We start from the raw sequence: 23,202 nt of genomic DNA on the forward strand, positions 1-23,202 counted from the left end.
CTTCCTGGTAGACGCTGTGTTGACCTTGGACCTCAGAAAACACAGTGGACCAACACCAGCAGATGACATGGCACCCCAAACCATCACTGACTGTGGAAACTTTACACTGGACTTCAAGCAACATGGATTCTGTGCCTCTCCTCTCTTCCTCCAGACTCTGGGACCTTGATTTCCAAAGGAAATGCAAAATTTACTTTCATCAGAGAACATAACTTTGGACCACTCAGCAGCAGTCCAGTCCTTTTTGTCTTTAGCCCAGGCGAGACGCTTCTGACGCTGTGTCTTGTTCAAGAGTGACTTGACACAAGGAATGCGACAGCTGAAACCCATGTCTTGCATACGTCTGTGCGTGGTGGTTCTTGAAGCACTGACTCCAGCTGCAGTCCACTCTTTGTGAATCTCTTGTTTCACAATCCTCTCCAGGGTGCGGTTATCCCTATTGCTTGTACACTTTTTCCTACCACATCTTTTCCTTCCCTTCGCCTCTCTATTAATGTGCTTGGACACAGAGCTCTGTGAACAGCCAGCCTCTTTAGCAATGACCTTTTGTGTCTTGCCCTCCTTGTGCAAGGTGTCAATGGTCGTCTTTTGGACAGCTGTCAAGTCAGCAGTTTCCCCATGATTGTGTAGCCTACAGAACTAGACTGAGAGACCATTTAAAGGCACCAGGTGTCTTCAATATTGAACCTTTTCACAATATTCTGATTTTCTGAGATACTGATTTTGGGGTTTTCATTAGTTGTCAGTTATAATCATCAAAATTAAAAGGAATGAACACTTGAAATATATCAGTCTGTGTGGAATGAATGTATACATTATACAAGTTTCACTTTTTGAATGGAATGACTGAAATAAATCAACTTTTTGATGATATTCTAATTATATGACCAGCACCTGTGGAAACATTAACTGTATTCATGAAAAGCAATATTACAGCCCCTGAAGGAATAGCCTCTAGCACTGGGTGTGTAGGTACTCTGCTCCTTTTTGGCTCATTGCCTTCGTTGGTGTGTTTGCTTAGGTTTAGGAAAGATGAGTCAGATGGTGAGGTTAAGAACATCAGGATAAGGGCGATAAGCCAATCAGAGGCACAGTGAGCCAATCAGCGGCAGAGAAGGGCGGGTCATGCCTTCGCCGCCCTAGGGGGAAAAAATCGCAGCCGGTAGACTTCTTCTTCCGGGTTAGAGGATGTAAACAGAAGGACGTTCCGCCTCCGGAGATAGCAGTGGAAAACATGACCAAGCTGGAGCTGTTGAACGTGTTTCTGAACGACAGGCTGACGGCGGCCGCAGAAGAGATTTTTCGCGCCGTTAAAAACACGGTGCTGGAGTATCAGAGCGAACTCCTGCGCTCCAAAGAGGAGAACGAGCGGCTCAAACGGCTCCTCAATGTAGCCGTCCAGCGGCTGCTGCTGCACCCAGGTGAGGACCAGCAACTGGTGACAGGATGTGGGTGCTGCTGTGAGGCGTGACATTTATATATATATGCTCTGTTCGCCGACGTACTTAATGTCTCGCCAAATCTCATTCAAAATATGTCACTTTCGAATGGAGCCTCGCTCATTGTGTGGCCAACTACAGCAGGGCGCTCAGCCCGCGTCACATTTAGCCATATCTTCATCATTTCCTTTACTGAATGAAAGCAGGCAGTACAGTGTCAGAAACTGAGCATAAAAGCAACACCGCCAGTAGTAGTTAAATTAAACAGAGACCATGAAGCATCAGTGGAAGAAAACAGCCAATAATCTGGGTTTGTTTACAGACTATTGTAATAATAATTCAAACAAATGTTAGGAAATGAAAATGTTGAGGGCTGAGCAGTGAGTCCCTCCATGTAAAGCTGTTGCGAGAATCTCAAACAAGGAAATGCGGTATATAAATGACAAACAGTAAAAAGTTCCAACATTGGAGTGGATTTTTGACAATTAGCCTATAGGATGACTTAATACTTAAATATTGTAGCACATCATGTCAAATACCAATGTTCTGATAATTCTCTGATACTTATTGTGACAGTGATTTTGTTATTATTATTGCCCCATAACTGATAATTCAGTTGCTTCTTATGCAGCTGTCAAAGTGCAGAACACCCAGAGGTGTCATTTACACTGTGGACGCTGGGGACATGTCCCCACCACATTTTAAAATGCCATATTTTCTCCCCATGACTTTTTGAAAGCATTTATTAAAATGTTCTGAAAAATAGCTTGCACTAAGAAATGTTAATTAATAAATGAAAATGCTTTGAGAAAGGTTTATTTGCACAATAAGAAAACAGGCAAAGCAATTTAAACGTAGAAGAAACAAATGTGCACTGACCAAAAAAGTAACAGGCTGCTGATTACTGCATTATATTCTGTTGAATGAATCACCTGCCAGCTGAAGTTTTTGTTCCTCTTTTAATAAATGAAGACATTTCCACCCTGCATTGGAGCAGAAAATGTCTCCAGAATGCAGGAAATGAACAATCCTTTTTTTATACAGTTGAAAGTTACAGGTTCATTAATAGACATTTCTGTAAATGTGCCAGTGTAGCCAGCTTGGCTAATTTTTGACTTTAGGTCTGTTAATGTGGGGCATGGTGAAGAGATGGTGGTCCTTTGCTTCCTTCTTATTAACTAAAGGAAAGCACTCAGCCTCAAGTCAGTTAGTTCTTACTGAAGATGTACATTTTTTAAAACGGCTCAAAATATATAATTCTTTTTTTAAAAAAGGTTCCATAATTTCCTTAAAACAGCTGGTCACTGTAGTGTTTGGACAGCTGGATGGTGTTTGTGGGATTAAGTCAAAATAAACTACAGTGTGTGTGTTTATTGTAATGGAGGAACATGTCACCCAGTGCAGCAGTGTGTCTGTTATGCAGGGTTTCTTGAAATCCACTATCAGAACATAGATGGCAACAATAAATTTGGCAGTACAGTCTAAATCGCTAATTTTTGCAGCACAAGCTATCAGTTAAACTTAGCACTGAAATAGTTTCATACAGTCTAATGGCGGTCTGTATAGTATCTTATCTGCAAGGATATAACTGCAGATTTTCAGCTGTAGGTGAAATTGGAGTTTTGTGCATGTCATTCTAAAAGATAAAAATACTTTTTGTTGATCTTTTTTGGGATACAGTATGTTTATGCAAAGGTCCCAGCATGACTGTGATGTTTGTAACCTTCCAGACCCTCACAATGTCCAGCCCCAAGAAGACGGTCAGCCATGTGAGTCTGAGTGGACAAGCAGCGTGGAGCTCCAAATTAAAGAGGAACCAAAACTTGGAAACGGTCAACCTGATTGTTCGCAAGAAGCAAGAGACTCTGAGGAAGGAAACTGTAGTCATATCGAACCACTACAAAGGTCACATCCTCCACCAGCCCTGACTGTGTGTAGCAGACAAAGTGTCTCCCCACCTCCGCTAACGTCCCAGGAGATTAAGGTAGAGAGTGACAGAGAGGACAGCAGGAAACAGCAGCCAGCCAACATCTTACCATCCTGCGTGGCTGTTCATTCAAACTGCAGAGCGGCTCAGAGCGATTCTGGTGCCAGCACCGCAAAGAGTCACAGGAATCACAAAACAGACCCGCAGGTGAAAGGGTTACTCCGCTCAAATGGGAAACAGAGCGCGCACATACTGCAGAAGAATGCGAGAGCCCTGAAGCTGCCTCCGCCTCGCTCCTCTCACCCAAACCAGAGCATTCAGAGGTGGCACAGCTGTAAAGAGTGCGGGAAGGGCTTCAGCTTTGCCTGCCAGCTGGAGGTCCACATGCGCTGGCACACCAAGGAGAAGCCGTACAGCTGTGCAGTGTGCCGAAAGAGCTTCACCACGGTCAGCATGCTGAAGAGACACCACCGCATCCACACAGGGGAAAAGCCCTTCCGCTGCCATGTCTGTGGGAAGTGCTTCAACCAGTCAGCGCACCTCAACACCCACTTCAGGCTCCACACCAGAGAGAGGGCCAGCTGGAGCAGAGCGCCACACTCCAAGTGAACAAAGACTCACAACAGGGAACTAACCTGACTATCTGTAACTTTGAAATACTTTAACTTGCCAAATTACAGGTTCAAAGTGTACAATAATGATGTTTGACTGTGTGTGTCTTGTCTGTTGTGCAATAAAGTATGTCACATGAAGATTTCTGATCTACTGATTGTGTTGTTGAACACACTCAAAGGAATTAAAAGGCCAATTTTGTGCAACATTTTACCTACCAGTGTCACGTCTAAGATGTGCAGACATGCCGTTGCCAGAGGCCGTTCCGCAGGTTGTTGGTCATTTGGAAATGGAAATGAAAGCAAACGCACCTGAAATGTCTATTACTGTTTAATTTGTCCACTGCACTGCTAAACCGCATGTGCCCTGTCCGACAAGGACGAGAGCCGTCATTCGCTTCCCACCCACAGACACAGACAACAGAGATGGCTCTTTTGCATTAAGGTGTACCAGTGGGTAATGACAGTGAGCCGGCATGCACGGTACCAGAGCTGGAAATGGCTGAGCGAAATGGAAAACAGCCATTATATTTGTATTAGTTATACAAGTCAATGTGTCTGCTGTGCTGAGAGAAATGTTTATTGTGTTCATTTGCACGACCAAGCCAGAGCCACTGCTATCAGGAATTCTAGTAGGCGACCACCATCCTGGAAATATAATAAAAGTAAAAATGAGATACGTCCTGTATGGGCAGATATTTTCTACTGTACAGTGTGCAGTTTTAGAACTGAGTTGGGTTCAAATTAAAGGCGTGATAAATGAAACCATCATTAGGAGGGGGATGGTGGCCCTGTAAACATAGGTGTTTTCATTCTGGTTGATCAGACCTCTGATGACGTTGGGTGGGGTTGTGACGGTAATTACATGATCGCACTGAACTATTAAGAATACATATGCACTGTTTTGCCAAAAGCTTTGGGTGGCCTGCCTTTACATGCACCTGAAGGTTAATGACATCACATTCCTAATCCGTAGGGTTTAATATGGAGTTGCCCCACCCTTTGCAGCTATAACAGCTTCAACTCTTCTGGGAAGGCTGTCCACAAGGTTTAGGAGTGTGTTCATGGGAATTTTTGACCCTTCTTCTAGAAGCGCATTTGTGAGGTCAGGCACAGATGTTGGACGAGAAGGCCTGGCTCACAGTCTCCGCTTTAATTCATCCCCAAGGTGTTCTATCGGCTTGGGGGTCAGGACTCTGTGCAGGCCAGTCAAGTTCTCCACACCAAAGTCGCTCATCCATTTCTGTATGGACCTTGCTTTGAGGAAGTTGTCGGAACAGGAAGGGGCCATCCCCTTTGTTTCCGCAAAGTTAGGAGCATGAAATTGTCCTAAATGTCCTGGTATGCTAAAGCATTAACAGTTCCTTTCACTGGAACTAAGGGGCCAAACCCAACCCCTGAAAAACAACCCCACAACATACCCCCCCCTCCACCAAACTTTACACTTGGCACAGTGCAGTCAGGCAAGTACCGCCCTCAGGGCAACTGCCAAACCCAGACTCGTCCATCAGATTGCCAGACAGAGAACGCCAGAGAACATGTCTTGCATTGCACTTGGTTATGTAAGGGTTGGAAGCAGCTGCTTGGCCATGGAAACCCATTCCATGAAGCTCTCTACGCACGTTTTTGAGCTTATCTGAAGGCCACATGACATTTGGAGGTCTGTAGCTATTGACTATGCAGAAAGTTGACGGCTTTTGCGCACTGTGCGCCTCAGCATGCGCTGACCCCGCTCTGTGGCTTTATGTGGCCTACCACTTTGTGGCTGAGGTTCTGTTGTTCCCAATCACTTCCACTTTGTTATAATACCACTTACAGTTGAACGTGGAATATTTAGTATAGAGGAAATTTAACAAATGGACTTATTTCACAAGGTAATTGAATTCACTGAGCTCCTGAGACCCATTCTTTCACAAATGTTTGTAGAAGCAGTCTGCATGCCTAGGTGCTTGATTTTATACACCTGTGGCCATGAAAGTGATTGGAACACCTGAACTCAATGATTCGGAGGGGTGGCCTAAAACCTTTAGCAATATAGTGTAGGTGTAAACAGGTGCAAAAGTAAGAGGCCAATAGCCTACAATCAGGGAGATGTCAATTAAGCCTAGTCAGTACTCACTCAATCTCATGCAGTTTTGAGACTAAATAGCAAAATAAGTGAAAACACCTGTGTGGGGGGATCAAAGGTGTGTAGATAACCTCAAAAACTGTAACTACTTACATTAAATGTGGAGTAGGTCATTTACTTCAGAAGCAGTATTTTGTTAAAAATCACAACGTTTTTCATTCGCTTTATATACCAACAGCAATCAATAAATCAAATGCTCTGACACACACACAAAAAAATAATCCAGTATCTGTGGCTGCAGCAGGACTGGAAAAGGCACGGCCAATTATTTCATTTGGACATGCCTACCTGTGCAAGCTCTGCCTGTGCACATGAAAATGTGTTTTGGGTGTCTCTGAAGGAAGGTGGTGGGATTTCTTTTCAGTAAGATACTCTCAAAATCTAGCTGTATCCTGCAAGTTTCTCTAATGTTGCCTAGCCCAGTTTTAATATGAGTAATGGCTATCTTACAATTAGGTGTTCAAGCTCCTAGGCTCTGGTATAACTATAATACCTATACATAAATTGAATAAGTCACCTGAAAAGTGTGATAATAGCATTGAAACTCTTGATCAATGCATGTCATCCATGTAGCAACACTGCCATGTACTGGAGATTTACTGGTACTACCAATTAGAAAATAAGGAATATAATAAAGAGAACAGCCTTAGAAAACGAAAATAAATTAACTGTCTCTCTTAAGACATGTGCAGTATAGGAACTCATCTACCATCAAACAAATACTCCACAAGTGAAATCCTCCACATGTGACATCTGGAGAGGTACTGAGTCAGTATAACGTTTTGATTATTGTACCTAATAATTTTTTTATTTATTTTGGGGGACACAAGATGACAGGACACACTAATAGTTGTATACAGTGAAAGTAACATCTTCATTGATGATGTGCATTTATTTGATAAAGTTTATATAATATACCTGTAAAATCTAATGACAAAGCTGCAACTCAGTCCTTGCTCAACTGCCTGAGAGATCTTAAAATATGGTTGAATCAGAACTGAATGAAATTAAGAGTGAGGTTGTTGTGTTCAGTCGACCTGGGGATTTAAGTGCTTGTGTAGATGTTCTTGGTACTTTAGGAACATATAGTCATCCATTTACCAAGTATCTAGGTGTCATCTTCGACAGTGCTTTTAAGTTTGAAAAACAGATTAGTTCTGTAGTAAAATCCAGTTTCTTTCAGCTGAGAATGTTGACCAAAGTCAATCCCTACCTGCCACTCAAAGACTTTGAAAGAGTAATACGTGCATTTATAACGTTTCGTCTAGACTACTGTAATTCTTTGTATTTTGGAGCTGATCAGTCGTCTCTCCATCGGTTACAGTTAGTCCAGAATGCAGCAGCCCAACGAACAGGAACTAACAAGCGCAACATGAGCACATTACCCCTGTTTTAGCCTCGCTCCACTTGCTTCCGGTCCGCTTTAGGATTGATTTTAAGATTTTATTGCATGTTTTTAAAATTTTAAATGGGTTGTACACACTCCGGTCAAAATACTGAGGTCATCCAGTCAGATGCTCCTCGATGTCCACAGATCCAGGTTAAAAACTTAAGGTGACCGTGCTTTGTTGTGCTTAGTACAGTTATTATGTCCACAGACTGGAAGGAAGATAGTTAGGGAAGTAGGCCGCCCAATCATTTAATTAGGACTGACTTTGTTCTTCTTTTGCATCAGAGCATTTGATTTATTGATTGCAGTTGGGATGCAACAAGAATTCCATGACAAATAAAATCTTATGAAAGAAATTGCCTTCCCCAGCTTTGAGAAGCATTTTTTTCTGGCTTCCTTATATTCGTCAAAATTCCATGCATGAATCTTTTTCTTAAGTTGACTCGTTCTCAGCTGCTGAATGAATGATGAAAAGATCAACATCTGACTGTCTCAGGAGAGGCTTCCCACCTGCTTCAAGACAGCCACCATCGTCCCTGTACCTGCTGTGTTCACTCTGAACGACTCCCGCCCTTTCACGCCCACACTGATGAAGTGCTTTTTAAGAAAGCTCAAAAATGACTTGTATTTATTAAGGAAGCTTAAGAAAGGAAAATTCCCACCCCAAGTTCTTGTCAGCTTTTACAGAGGAGCAATAGAAAGCATCCTGACTGGAAACACTAACTTAACATTTTTACTATTGTTTTTATATCACTGTATAGTGTCTGCTGCGTAGCAGAAGGGAGTTGCAAACTCAATTTCACATTACAACCTGTTCTAATATGTCAGATAAATCTGGTACCTTATACCTTGTACCTTGAAACACTCATATTAAAATCTAGTTTCCCATTTTTTGATATATTGGAAAGGTGCCAACCTTGACATTATTATACCTACCCACAGCTGTCAGCAACAGCTTCTGCCGGGTTACGGCAACAATAATATAGTATATATATAATATAGTAATACTAGAACCGGTAGCTAATAATAACAATGGCAATTGATTAACTTTAGTTTTCGTCATGACTGCAGATGGTGGTGTGAGGTTACCTGATCGTAGTATAGCACCTTTTTTGTGTACCCCCAAATATAGGCCTATATTATAATTACAGCCTTGCAAGAAAACTTAAAAAAATTCTAAAACTGTCCCAGTCAGCATTAATTCCCCCTACATGAACATCCCAGGAAAACAATAACTTAATAAATGTAAATGCCAACAGTGTCTGAAATTATTACATTTTTAAATGTGACATGATCCCACACTGATCCACCATACCTGTGCCATGGCCAAATATCAGGGTGGCTAATGCTAGCTAGTTTGTTACATTAACTTTCCTTGTAGCTCCTGCCCAGGAGCCCAAGACCCCGCATTGTGTGATGACAGGTGTATGCTAACACAAAATTATATTCTATAACCTATATGCTGTTGCTTGCTTGCAGAGGATGTTAACAGCAGTGCTGACAAAGAAAGTCCATGTATTCAGCCATATTTTGGGGAGACAAAAGACTACTGGAAATATTCTGAGCATCTGAATGGATAGAGAGAATGGAGATATGTTTCTATGGATGCTTTCATACTTTTTCACCATGAAACCAGGTCGCTTTTGTAGGGTCCATTCTGTAGGCCCTTTGCATGTCCATCTGTCCTGGGAAATCCCTCCTCTGCAGCTGACGTTTCTCCCATTACCATTTTTTGGGGAGTTTTTCCTCATCCCAGTAGGGGATCCATGATGGAAGCCCCGAGGCAAATCGTAATTTGTGATGTCGGGCCTCTAACAACCTAACAGCATGAATCCAACCTGTCATCACTGCTATTAAAGAGTAAGGTGAGTTACACATTTATCAGAGCCATTTTATCAAGTCAACAAAGAGTGGATTTGGTATTGAAAAGGTTTGTACGGAGCTATTCCTTTATATTTACATGCGATGTGATGTCATATCTCTCCACTGACAAAGTCTATTTTGGCTACAGGAATCCTTCCCTCCACCACCTGCCCGCAAACCCCTGGTTATGTGTGGAGCGTGCGCGCGACGGCGACACAACCGGGGATGCGCGCTTGCGGACCAAAGAGAGAACAGCGGAAGGAGGGGAAGAGTGCAGAGTCCACGAGAGAGAGAGAGAGAGAGAGAGAGAGAGAGAGCGCGATCTGCACCGCATTGACGGGGAACACGGAGTCAGAGCTCCGGTAAGGCCGACAGCACACAGGAGATAGGTGGATAGTTTTCAGATGCCGCTGCGGAGTTGACGGTGACAGCGGAGCGGCGGACCAACACAGGTAAGCGGACACGTTCTACTTTATACTATGATGCTCTGTACTTTTAGCTCCCCTCGTACTAACGCATCGGGTGGTGTCCCGGTTCTGGCGGAGTTGGACCGGAGTGATAATGAGAACCGAGGATGTGAAAAATGACAGTAGGACGGAATGCTGCAGCTCCCGTCTTGTGCTATTGCCCCGTCAATCTGCAGTGTTTTCCGGACAACCGGTGCACACGGGCCCCCGCCTCTTTCTGCGCATCTTCTGGATGATGCTGCGGTTTCATGGGATTTTTGCTGCTCTGCGCAAATCGCAAATAAAGGTACACCGAAGTCCGGGGAAATGACCGGGCCCGGCTTCGCCGTCTGCATACAGAGACAGGATGATGTGTGAGGACAAGTGTCACTGCAGAGGACGAGACATTTAAAGGGCTGTCAAGTTTGGTGTTGGGTTAGGCCCCGGAGCTGCTGCACACAGGGTGAGTCAGGTCTGTCCCTCAGCGCTGGAAGGGAATCAGAGCACCTCTGAATGTGGGGGAGGCGACTCAAAGAAGGGACGAGCATTTATAGTCGATTAGGCCTACATCATGTCACCAAATGGACCACACACCTCCAAACAACACACACTTGTCACAAAAATATTGTTCCTGACTTATATACGTTTCTGTGCTAGTAGGCCTAGTAGGCTACATGGTGACCTTGTTGTACTTCATGGTAGGCCTATTTTAGCCTTCCTTGTGTGATGTTTGAATTTATGTATTAGCCTATTCCTGCAGTCCAACTGCATTCAATGGCGAGTTTAGCCTTCATTATTAAATCACTTAATATGGATTGGTCATATTGTGTGTCAACAGCAGCCCTGAATGTTCCCACAGGGGATTATCATCAATAGTGAGCATTTAGTGACCTCAAGAATGTTACTTTGTGGTGTTTCTTCTCTTGTAGCCCAATATTTTTATTGACTGCTTTAATAATATTTCAGTTGCTGTTGTACTTTTGAGTGTGTATTATTCAGTGGTGTGTGTGCTACTGTGTCATGCACTGGCCAGTGCTTTGTCTGCAAACCCTTCAATTTTACAAATTAAGTTTTAAATGGACTTTTATTGCTTTTCTTATCAAAAAGGATCACAGTAAAAGTATTCATATCCTTTAGGTACCAATGACAGACTACAGGTAAAAGTTCTTTATTCACAATTTTACTTACTACGTAGCAGGCTACAGAAGTATAATCAGCAAAATGTACTCAAAGTATCAAAAGTGCTAATCATTTTGCAGAATGAGTGTTTTATTATTATTCATATTATTGTATTATTATTACTGATTCATTAACATGTAAGCTCTTGCTAGTTGTGTTGGAGCTAAGTTTAGCTACTTTATCTACTTGTGGGTAGTTTAAGCTATTACAATGCATTATGATTTATTAACTCACCATGTTGTATGCTTTGTATATAAAATCCTAATCTGCTAATGACAAGTGGCTGTCAAATAAATGATTCCCTCTAAAATATAATGAAGTGGAAGAGAGTTAGAGTTGGTGATAGCACTAAAATATTTTGGTAAAGTACAACGTAAAGTATAAGTACCCAAAGTACAATGTAATTAAACACAGTAGTGAAGATTTACTTTCTACCACTGATGCTGTGCAAACTTAGCAAAAAGGTGATTCTTCTATTTGACTGATTTGTGAAGTTTCATCATGTACACTGAATGATAATAAATTCTGGGACAATTTTTTTGTCATCAGACTGAATTTAGTGCTTGGCCTTGAATGGCTTGATAAGATAATAAGCGTTTCAATGACCTATTATACTTGTTTCTTAATCTGTTGTTATATGACTTTGATATTCCTATAGTGTTCTTGTATAGGTACTGGGGCTGTATGTGTTTTGCTGTGACTGTGTAACTGTATAGAAAGGTTTTCTTATTGACTTGTGTAATGAGAGCCTGCTGCATGTACCCACCCATGGAAAGTATATGTCTGTTTGTGTGTGTGTGTGTGTGTGTGTGTCTTAGCTGAATAACAAAGAGTTTAGAACATAAAGCCTACAGGACAGCAAAAGGAGAAAAGGCTGACAACAAAATTTACATTAACATTATTTTATTAAGATTTATTGAAATTTCTTGTTGTATTTTTCCCAGTCACATTGATTTAATCATGTCAACTCTCATCTCCTCCACTTTCAACTAGAGTTTTGACTGGCAGTAGCAAAAAAAAGCAATATTCTCTCCAAGCAATTTATATATTAGGAAGCTTGACCTTGTTTGAATGTGTGATTTTATTAATTAATAATTTATCAATATAGCTGTATATCTGAGTTGTGTTGTGTTGATTTTCATATATCGGCCAATTCTTGTGTATCAGCATGTGAACATCTGTGTGTGTGTGTGTGTGTGTGTGTGTGTGTGACCTGAGCCTTGGCCAACAGTCTAATGGTCTTACATAAGAGTAGGACAGGATAGCGTAGCATCTGGACCCACACAAGCTCACACATGTGCACAGGACTTAAAGAGAGAGGCCAGATGTTCATCAGGCGACAGAAGCAACTATATTACATGTTATTATTTTTTCAAGGATACAGTAATTTTTGGTTTATTTAATATTATGAAAAAGGAAAAAGGGAAAGATGAAAATTCAAACAGGGATGAAAATATTGACCACACACTCATAACCACACAAAGCTTTCGAGAAATTATAGCTTGGCCTCAGTGACAGCAGTTTTTAGTTTCTTTGTTAGTAAGAACATAACACTAATACTAATCAGAAGGGTTTTAAATAATGACTTGACCTTATTTAAAGCTTTTTTTGTTGTTGTGAGATTAACTGCTAAAAGTGTGTAACACAGCTCATGCACACATAATAACACTCATTGACCTCAAGGTGGTGCTGTAACAATCATGTTTTAGTGCAATTTTTTCATAAATAATTCTTTCTTCTTCTCAAAATCCTATTTTCGGCAACTCGTCAGGAACCACTGGGTCAAAATTTGGTTTTCCAGTATGTTTCAATTATATAAGCCAATCAGTTTTGATCAAAATAGCAACAAATGGAGTAACCATCCTCTAAAGTAAATGTGAAACACGGTCACAAGCTACATCAAAAGTTTCTGCTCAACAGAGCATATAGTGATGACCACAATGAATTATCTTAAAGAACATCAAAAGTTTTGTTCTTGTCAATTAAATAACAACACACAAGCAGCCAAATTCTCACAATCTGCTTGGACACCGATCACTGCTGCTTGCCGCTATATCTCTAAATGTTTTTTTTAATAAAAAGATTATCACCCAATAGGGTGAAACTTGATTTTAAAAATCACTTGTACTGTCTAGTCTGTACCAGGTATAATGCAACACACTATAGTTTAAACACTGCTGTCCACTATCACTGTCCAAATCTGAAGCTAATTTGCAGATTTGCCTTATTTGTGTTTACGTTTAATTTCCAGTAGTATTTTCACAAGTTTTGACTCAGTGACTTATTTTCTTGTGGAAATTGGTCAAGCAGTGAGCCTTAACCACAAACCAAGTTGCTATGTAGAGTAGTCAGGGTGCTTTTGAGCTAATGTGAGCAGTAGTTTGGCAGTGAGCTAGAGCAGGGGTTGCTGCTGTAGAGGACTGAAAAGGTTGAATTGGCAGGTCAACATTATTCACATAACAGGGCAAGTCACAAACATGTGTGCGTTTCTGAGGAGGGAAGTCTGATATTTTCTGCTGAACTGATACGGATCAGTGAAATCAACTGCAGCAGACATTCACTAGTTGTCTTGCATTCATTTGAATTTAACTAATCGTTTGATTTTTCCTAGGTGTGATTGGGGTTTGTTACTTGATGAATGTGTTGATGAATTGTAATGCAGCAGCAGAAACTACATCACCGAGATTCCCCGTCTGGTCCCTGATTCCAATTATGACGTTGCCTTTAGTTGCTTTGAATTAAAGTGGTTATATGTAAGTTTTTCAATGAAATTACTTATTAATAAATACAATTTTCATTGCCTTATTGTCAATGGGCTCAAAATGTCTTAGAAATGAAGCACGCCTGTTTCTCTGTTGCTTGCATCAGCAACTATTCTGCTATAAATGTGAGGACACGGGGTCAGATTCAGCCCTGTGCGCGCTCCCGAGCCTCTCTGACTACAGCAACAACACCGCAACAACATGCAGTCCACTAACACCATTAAACATTGACTCCAACATAAACGCCATGTAAGGATAAAAACAACAGTAAAGGTTTATGTGATGAAGCCTGTCAGACCAAACGAGATTCAGATGATGTTGGGTAAAAACAGTCAGACTAGAAAGTAACAGACAGAGCCATGTTCGCTTGCCGGCTAATGCCGAGCAATTGCTAACGTTATCCTATGCGAAGTTTTATCGCTTTCCACATTGCTTCTGAAAGGTACGGAGCCGGTGTTGATCTGCCTCTGAGCTGGGAACATTGAAGAAACAGAACCAGAACATGTCTGGAGAAAAGTTACAGCCTTGCATGCTGGTGTTTCTGCGTTTATTGGGGATCTGTATGAAAGTGGTTGTGTTTCGGGTTATGCTCGGTCATGAGTTCAAGCGAGCACGCGTACGAGCACACGCCTGGTTGCAATCTTAGAACCACTCCGCTAGTGGCCGCTGAAAACTACATAATGCAACTTTAAAGCATATTTTACTGTTAGGATTAGACTTAAAGTCATTCTTGTGGTGTCAGCTAAATTGCTTAAATTGTGTATTCTGGCTTCCTGTTACAGATGTACATTTTACACAATATGTTTTTGATTGATAAAATGTAGCCTACAATGTGTAAGATATGGCCATAATTCTTGTTAAAAATATTTTTTTAAATGAAATAATTATCAACAGAATGTAAAAAGTAATGTAAAGTTATGTCAAAGATGTCCTGCGTTATAGAGATATATGCTGAAGTTAGCATGCTAATCAGCTAGCCCCGGCCCGTCCTATCTCCTAATACCACTTTGTACCTAAAGAGGCAATTTACTTGTAGCATAGCTGGGCTCCCCCCCCTAGTTTTAGCTAGGAGATGTGGGCGAGCACTGAGTTCGCTACATTACACAATCTCTCTTAGCTTTTTTGAGTCTAATAAATAAAGAAAATAAACTCTCAAAATGTCAAGAAAGGAAATATTCTTACACCTATGAATTCAAGTTTCTCCCTTTCACAGACTCAACAGAAACAGGCTGTCGCTGCCTCTCTGATACCTGACCTCTCTGTCCCTCCTCTCCAACTTGACGCCTTTCCTGTCTATCACCTTATACACCGTGTTTTTGTCGGCCCTTGAGTCTGAGTCCTGGTCGGAGCCGCTGTAAATCACCTCAGTACTGTATTCCCTGTCATCAAATGTCATATTTTTTTGGAGTATGAATTTGATAGGTGGAGGGTAGTCTCAATTTTAACACATTGTATCTTTAAAGTTAAGTAGAATAACCTTTTTTGTGTGGAGTTTGCATGTTCTCCCTGTCTCCATGTGGGTTCTCTCCAGGTGCTCCAGCTTCCTCCTACCATCCAAAATCATGCTGGTTAGGTTAATCGTTTAATCCCAAATTTTTCCTAGCAATTTGAGTACATGCATTTTACTCCTTAGACCTCCCTAACACACAAACGTTATGCCCTTTTTGATTTTATGTTGGTTAAGTTAGTGAAATATTAGGTTTTATACTCGGTCACAATACTGACCGGTGGGAAACGGCATAGTCAAAATTCACACAAGTTCTTCAATTAGACCAAGCAAGTTAAAGCAATAAAAAACAAGCATGTCAGAGCAGGCAGACATAAACTGTGCCTTAGAACAGTGGTTCTCAAAGTGGGTCCAGGGGTTCCTCAGCAAAAAGGGTAACAGTGTTTTTTTTCACTATAATTCCATCCATAAGTAACATAATTACTATTTGGGTCATGGTTTCATACACTTTCTGTAATAAAACATCTACCAATCTAAACCAATCAAACACACCAATCAGTCTTTCACCCCTCAAAGACCTGTAGGCCTTGCTTCATTGTAGACATCACAGTCACATGACCAAGACAAGTGATGTGAGAAGAACCCTATAGAAGCTCAGCAACTCATCCATGTTCAGATTGGTTTGCACTATATAGGTATTTGACATAATTAATAATATTTATTTAATTAGCTGATACTTCTAACCAAAACTATTTTCAATTGCCATATATGTCAGAGGTCACACGCCTCTGGAGCAACTAGACACTGGTTAAGTGTCTTGCTCAGCGACACATTGGTGGATGTATCATAGCGTAAATATCTCACACCAAAGGCATGTGCCTTAGCCACTGCTCCGTCGCCACCCCTCTATTGACATCTCAAAGCAATTGGTTCTCATGAACATCTGCCTCCTCCTCCAGATATTGCCATTCAGTAGTCTACCTATCTGAGCCATCACTGTCACTTTCAATTCTTACTTTTCAAATGTAGGAATGACCATGATGCTGCACACAGCACTTGGGGGGTCTCGTATGTCTAGGAGGTCCAACACATCTGATAGTTTCAAAATGTGTGAAAATAAACAAATGACAACTAGGATCACAGCCAAAACCTGTGTTTTCAATTGAAGCACTGTGTTATACTACCGGTCACAGTTGTGACTGTTAACAAATTTAAACCTCTTACGAGCAAAATATATATGCAGGAGTATAATTTTCAAAACATATCAGTAGTAGACACTTACGAATATATGTACAAAATATGACTATTCTATCTGTTAATTAAGGTGTTTTACTTACTACTTTTTGTAGTAGTCTGAGGAAGACATCTTCTTCCAGGTGTGATAGCAGGAAGTAAACTATTCTGGTCATGTGACCTTTCACACTAGTTACATGATATTCATCAATATTTTCATTTAAAAGTTGAATTTCTTGCCCAAAGCCAACAATACAACTTTTAGAGCTTCAGAAATAACATAAAAGACACGGTCACAAATGTGACCGGTGGGATTAAACGGGTTAATTGGTGTCTCTAAAATTGTCCTTAGGTGTGAGCGTGAGTGGTTGTTTGTCTATGTGTGGCCCTGCGATGGACTGGCGACCTGTCCAGGGATTGGCTCCAGCCCCCCGTGACCCTGTACGCAGGATAACCGGTTGGCGATGAAGGCGATTTGTTGATGCATGTTATTATTACATCACACCGTTCCTTATTAAATCACTGAACTACACTTAAAACCACTTATAAAAAAGTCTGGGAAGATTCAGGCAAGGAAGATGTACCAACACATCGTCAAGAAAAACCAAACAAAAAAATGACCACCTCATATCTAAATGACACGCTGTTATATACTGTAGACATACTGTAAATATAGTGTGTTAAAATTGTCAGATGAATCCCCTTTTCGTCCTGACTGTCTGCTATCTGCTTCCATACTGAATTTGGGTCACAGCGGCCTGGTAGCTGCAGCTCTAGCTACCAGACCATGCCCTGCTTTTAAATGGAATATGTTTTTTCCACCATGAATTAAAGATGTCAGGGCAGTCAGAACATCTTCCATGTTACTGTGACCTGGAACCAAGCTTTGTTTGGTGGGCTCCAGTGGGCTTGCGCTATCTGTCAGCTGTGGTGTCATGGTCAGTGGGATTCTGTACTGAAAGCGATGTAGCTGGTTACGATGGTACTGGTAAGACAACACGCTTAAAAATGCGCCAAACCCATATCCAGATGTAGCTTTATGTACCTTAACCGAGAAATCTGACCCTGGGGTCTCAGGTGTCAGCAGTTAGACTGACTTCCTCAGATGAATGACAGGAGAGAAAGCAGAGAGGTGTGTGAACTCTGTGGATACCCTCTAGCAAATATATCAGGCTTTCTAAATGACCTTATGCCAGACACTTAAAGCTTGAGTATGCTTCTGAAGAACTTTGTTCTACGATGTGTTGTCCGAATATGTCTAAAGGCAAAAGTGTTTATTCTTGTTTTGAATAGGCATGGGCCGGTTACCAGTTTCAAGGTATGATAAATGTTTTGTTATACCGTGGCCGCAACATGAGCTGTTATTTATGTCTCGCCAAAGTCTGCCTTATGATATATCTGATATCCCATCTGCGGGAGCACCACCCGTCACTCTTTGCTATCTTCAAGGTAACACTATCTTGAAGTGAAGAGAGTTAGCGTGTTTAGCACTGGTGAAATAAATACTTGCTACCGCAGCAGATAACCTGGCTGATTAACTCGCTAACATCAGCTGGTTTCACCCCTCACCTTACTTTACAGAGCGGTATCATGTCTGTACTTTTGTTCAAGTCTTCAACCAATGTGTACATCTAAAAATCATGACATTTTCCACTGTTGTACGGAGAGAGACTGTGTGAGACACACACTCTCTCTCTGTCTCTCTCCTTATATATACACGCATCAGCTCTGAAATAACAATAATTGACTTTATAGTTTTATTTGATATTATTCTTAGCAGCAGGACTATGTGTTGTTGCTTAAAAATTTCTACAAAGATATTTAAAAACAATAACATTTTTTAGATCTGTAATTGCAATACCATGATACTGTGATATTTTCAAAATATATCATACGGGCCCATGCCTAGTTCTGAACAGCCACACTGTTCCAAAAGGCTGTCATAGCCTCTGACAAGTGATCAGACAAGCACTTCGTTTTGAGCTGCCTGAAGCCTTCCGTGGCTCAGATTCACATCCCAGCTACAGGTTCACATGTGTACACTTTCTATACATCTCTAGACATATCCATTTAATGGTCTTTTACATGACAATGTTTGGGATCCTTTGATAAAGAACATAGTAAAGGAAAGAGTTCATGTGGATGTGAAATATCTAAGCAGCCATAATCCTGTAAGAATTTCCCCTAAAGTTTCTATCTGAAAACCCTCAGCTCCTGCTAAAAGGGGTTTAATTTAACAATGCAGCAGTTCAGGTTTTTGGCCGGCAGATGGCAGTGTTTAACACACAATACATGTTTCTTCCATATGCTCGCAGATGCACACTTGGCATCCATGCACATAAAACTGGATAGTGAAGCTGCTTTGGTTGTTCAAGTGTTTTGCTGTGTATGGCTCTCCCTTAAACATGGCAGCATGTGTGCATACACACAGATGGAACATTTACTCTGTTACATGGAGATGATTTGGTGCTTTTTGAATAACGTCATTTCATATTTATAGCATTGTTCATCACTATAAAATGTTTCCAAAAGGAAGAGGAATAGGAAAGCTCATTCCTCTTGACTGGAAAGTATGTTTTCTGTGGGCTGCTAATACATGAAGAACAATACATAACAGAGTTCCCCATCTAAAACCAGTTAAGGGTCATTGAAGTGGATATATGGATATGTTGCCGGATTCCACACAATCATGCATGTAAAAATATGATTATTATTATCCTAAGTATTACTTCAGATTTTGTGTCAAGTGTTATGCTATGGGGCAGAAGAGTGGGTCCTCCATTGATCACAGGGTTGGCAGTTTGATTCTGTCCACATGCTGAAGTGTCACACTGATATTACTGCCAGCACCCAGGAAAGAACAAACACTGAATACATCAACACAAGAAACACATTCTGTTGGCTCAAAAACAAATTTCTTTAAAAACCTTTATTACAGTTTTTTTCTGCTTACACACCTTTATAAAACTATTTCTCCTTTTTTCCAAAACTCTACACACAATTCCCAAAACTGCACTCACAAAATGCCAAATGCCTTATATCTCTTTCAAAATTAAACACTGCATTCAAAATGGCATGAACACATCTCAAAATGAAGCACTTTTTTCATAATAGTAAATTTGAGAGAGCTACAAATGTTTATGCAATACTATGCAGTAATACGCATTTGACAGTACAATACTGTTCTGCTGAAATAATTCATTAGATAGTTGAAAACTGTTCTCATTTCTGAAGGTTCAATTATGGACGCCACTGTAAAGTGAGCAATTAGTGTTTGCACATGTGAGGAGTGGGTGTGTGACCAGGGCAATAAGCGTAGCACTTTGATTGGTTGTGTTTGGAAAAGGAAAGCATGTCACTTCCTGTTAGATTTTACTGTCTTAGGTAGAGAATTGCGTGTAGTGTTTTATGCAGTTGAAGACAGTGAAAGGCTGAGAAAGAGATGATGGTTTTGGAGGTTTGGTGTGTAGTTTTGCTCTTTCAGTGAGTGGTTTCAATAATCGTGTGACATGAAAAGATTTTGTGTGTAAGCAGTTGTAAAAAACTGTAATCAGAACATAGTACATAGTACACAGCAGCAGCAGCAGCAGGTTGTATGGCTGCTTTCCCTGTGATCCCCTCTCCTGGCTCCCATTCAGTTAAATGGAGCAGCCAGTGCAGATGGGACTTAGCCAGGCCAGGTGGATTGTGGGTAAGATGGGGCGGTGCCTAGTGATGGGTAAATTAATTCTGCATTAGGGAAGCCCGCTGGCATCACTAGGATCACCTGGCATGGTGTGTCTGTCTAGATATGTGTGTGTATTGCTCACTTGGCATGGGATTTAAAACAACCGCCCTCCTGGGTTCAATGGTGGGGTTTTAATACTTCACCTGGCATCAAATGTAGTCTGAACTGCAGGCCAGCATCCAGTCTGACTCTGCCAGAGGGACAACAGTATCTGGATGGCTTTTCATGGAATCCACAGTTGCTGAAAGACTTTGTATGTTACATGTGTAACCAGGTGGACTTCTCTCAGTTCCTCTTTGTGTTGCTCCCACTAGCTGGGCTTCCATCTGAGGAGAGATTCTTAAATCAGGCATCTTTAAGCCCCCGACATATTTGCTTTTTAACAATGTGTAGGCGTAGACAGGCGTTCACATACTTGTGTACTTAGTGTGTACCTGGAGGATGCAGATCAGGGCCGGGTCATCCCTCGCCGACACTGGATGATCTTCCTTGACAACCTCCGAATTTGCATTGTAAAACAAATCAAACATAGCGACACTCAAGGAGGTTCAAGACATCAAAACGATCTCGGTAATTGCGCTCTAGCTCCAGGAGTTTTATTGTAAACATCCCACCATAAATCTCCTTTTTTAAAGTCTGCTGCTGACCTTCTTCTTTTACGTTTAATGGCAGTTGTCAAACCAACCGCATACCGCCACCACCTTGGTAGTAGAACAGATCGACATACTGCCCCCACGTTCATGTGCTGAATTGCATCTCGCGGACGCATAGCGTTAATTTCTGGAGACGTGCTCAAACTACGCTCCAGAGGAACGCAGGATACGCGTGGCAGCCATCTTGCGTACGTGAACACGTAATTAAAAGCAAGTATATCCAGGGCTTTGAGTGAAACTGGAACTTCCAGGTTCTTTTTCCAAAAGAACTTTAATGACGTTTGTAATCACAGAAATTACTAAAATTCTAGCCCCACAACATAACATAATGCCATTTTTCAAAAGAAAAGTGTCGGTGGATATAAAGGATAATGATGATAATGGATCACGGATATGGGAGAAACAGTTAGAATGACATATCATTCACAAATTGAATGGGAGTTGCTTTTAAAAAACTGTTGTTGATCTTGACCTCAGGGACCAGATGTATAAACAAAACGAGTGCACAAATAACACGCATACACCATTTCACTCACATAATCTGGTATTCTTAAATGAAGAATGTGTGGTGAGAATATGCACACCTCATACATACTTCCGACCAGACATACACGCATTTGCTATAGATAACTGGGTAATAAGGTGCAGATTAAATCTAAAATTTTAAGTATAAAGTTTGTCAATTTCACTGATTTTATTTTTATTTTTGCAGTCTACCCAGAGATCTGTTTAATGTCAAATTCAAGGCTCATTTATAAAATTAATAATTTCAAATTATTTATAAGTGGAGATTTTTAACATTCTTTTTACATTATGTCTGAGCCATCAATTCTCTGCGTTATTGATCTTTTAACTTTATCCCGAGTTGGTAAACACTTTGTATGTTTGAGTATGTTTCAATATAGCACTATAAATTAAGCACTGATCATCTTTCTGAATAATAATGATTTAGATATCACCATGAGGATGGCGTAATGACTGCTGTTCTGGTGCTGTTGGAGAACCTCACCAATGCGAACTGAAAATTTAAATTGTGCTTCCTCTTTGCCGTCAGGTCCAATGAGTGGTGCGATGGGCACAAGTATTGATATACAAATGTGTGATTAAGGAAGTTTCTACCTTCTCCATTTAACTGGAAGTGGAAATTGGGCTTGTGCATGTGTGTCCAGTTCCACTATTTATTTTTTTTATATAAAGCAGAACCAGGAGGATGTGTGGCTTTATAAAAAGAATGCATAATTATGCATATTTCTGTCTTTGTGCATACACAGTTTTAGTATTACTGTATGTATCTGGTATCAACTTTTATTCCCAAGTTAAATTACACCTGATGCATACATTTATTACATTCATTTATTTGAAGAATAGATATACAGTGCTGAACCTTCACACTCCTGTAGGACCTTCTACAATTTCCAAAGCAGGGAAGTGATGCATCTACAAATGCAATTTTTGCATTAGCTAGTTAACATTTACTATATTTTCTGATTCCAGCACTATCTTCACGTGTGTTAGTGTGTGATAGCTCTGGAAATCTTAGCATTTATTATCTAACACTCTGTAGGTGTACTGACGTGTATCTGTTTTTTGTAATGCCATATTTCTGGCACTGTTGTGCTGAAGTGCTGTTAGAACACCTTTGCACCCAGTAACTGGTTTTTACACTGTAACCACGCCTGTAACCTGAACCAAACAGTGCAAATTAATACAACTTATAAGTTTCAAGTGCATTTCTTCCGAATTGACTTGTCTTCCCTAATGAAACCTCAGAATTAGTGAATACCATCTAGGAGGCTTTCTTTTATGCACAGAAAACTGATGCAGATGATAGAAATTTACAGTTTAAGCTTTCTAATTTCTCAAATTAAAAAAATTGACCCTCTTGACAGTAGGACTGGTGTATCTTTAGCTCTGTGGCTATGGCTCGTCCCTTATGCATGCAGTTCATCATCCACCCTACAGCCGTCCTTTAATGGAAAACCTTTTTTCCCCTATCCCCATCTGTCTGCAGTTCCTCTCAGGTTACCTGAGCTGTGTGTCCATCACTTTTTGCACATCAGCAGCTTCTATTTTTAAATGCCTCACAGAAGAAGCTGCAGTTTCCCCAGAGGGCAGGGAGGGATGAGAGGAGTGACAGAGAGAGAAAGAGAGAGATAAGAAGATGTTTGGGAAAGAAAGGAGTAAGAGAGGGAAAAGGATACAGAAATAGAAATACACGGATTGTGAGTGTCTGCAGTGAAGGCCGATGGCACTGCGCTGTCTGGCGGGCTGCCAGGTGGAGAGGATAAATAGAGGATGGAGAGAACTAAGGGGTGAGGGAGGGAAGGAAGCATCCTGGAGTCTGGTTCTGCTCCAGGCCTCAGTCTCCACTGAGAGACCGCAAATAGAAAATGGAAC

At 41.0% G+C, this 23,202-nt stretch overlaps 2 protein-coding genes across 14 annotated transcripts in view; both read left to right on the plus strand.

The window, feature by feature from the left end:
- Nucleotides 1–1,180: 1,180 nt before the first annotated feature.
- Nucleotides 1,181–4,120, plus strand: LOC119886017 (zinc finger protein 235-like). Its single transcript, XM_038696457.1, has 2 exons — nt 1,181–1,421; nt 3,170–4,120. The coding sequence occupies exons 1-2, from the start codon at nt 1,235–1,237 to the stop codon at nt 3,973–3,975; spliced, it is 993 nt and encodes a 330-aa protein (XP_038552385.1). The 5' UTR covers nt 1,181–1,234; the 3' UTR covers nt 3,976–4,120.
- A 5,511-nt stretch (nt 4,121–9,631) lies between these two features.
- The window catches only part of nfasca (neurofascin homolog (chicken) a), a 152,698-nt gene continuing 139,127 nt past the window's right edge, over nt 9,632–23,202 (plus strand). For 5 of the 13 annotated variants that reach the window (XM_038696458.1, XM_038696463.1, XM_038696465.1 and 2 more), the window contains exon 1: nt 9,632–9,810. The gene's annotated coding sequence lies outside the window, so the exon portion shown is untranslated. The remainder of the gene's footprint in view (nt 9,811–23,202) is intronic. The other 8 variants (XM_038696468.1, XM_038696469.1, XM_038696470.1 and 5 more) reach the window with 3 other exon arrangements.

Source organism: Micropterus salmoides, unplaced genomic scaffold (assembly GCF_014851395.1).
Source record: "Micropterus salmoides isolate LMB-PRFRI ecotype aquatic unplaced genomic scaffold, ASM1485139v1 Ms_hic_scaffold_4, whole genome shotgun sequence".
Lineage (NCBI taxonomy): Eukaryota > Metazoa > Chordata > Actinopteri > Centrarchiformes > Centrarchidae > Micropterus > Micropterus salmoides.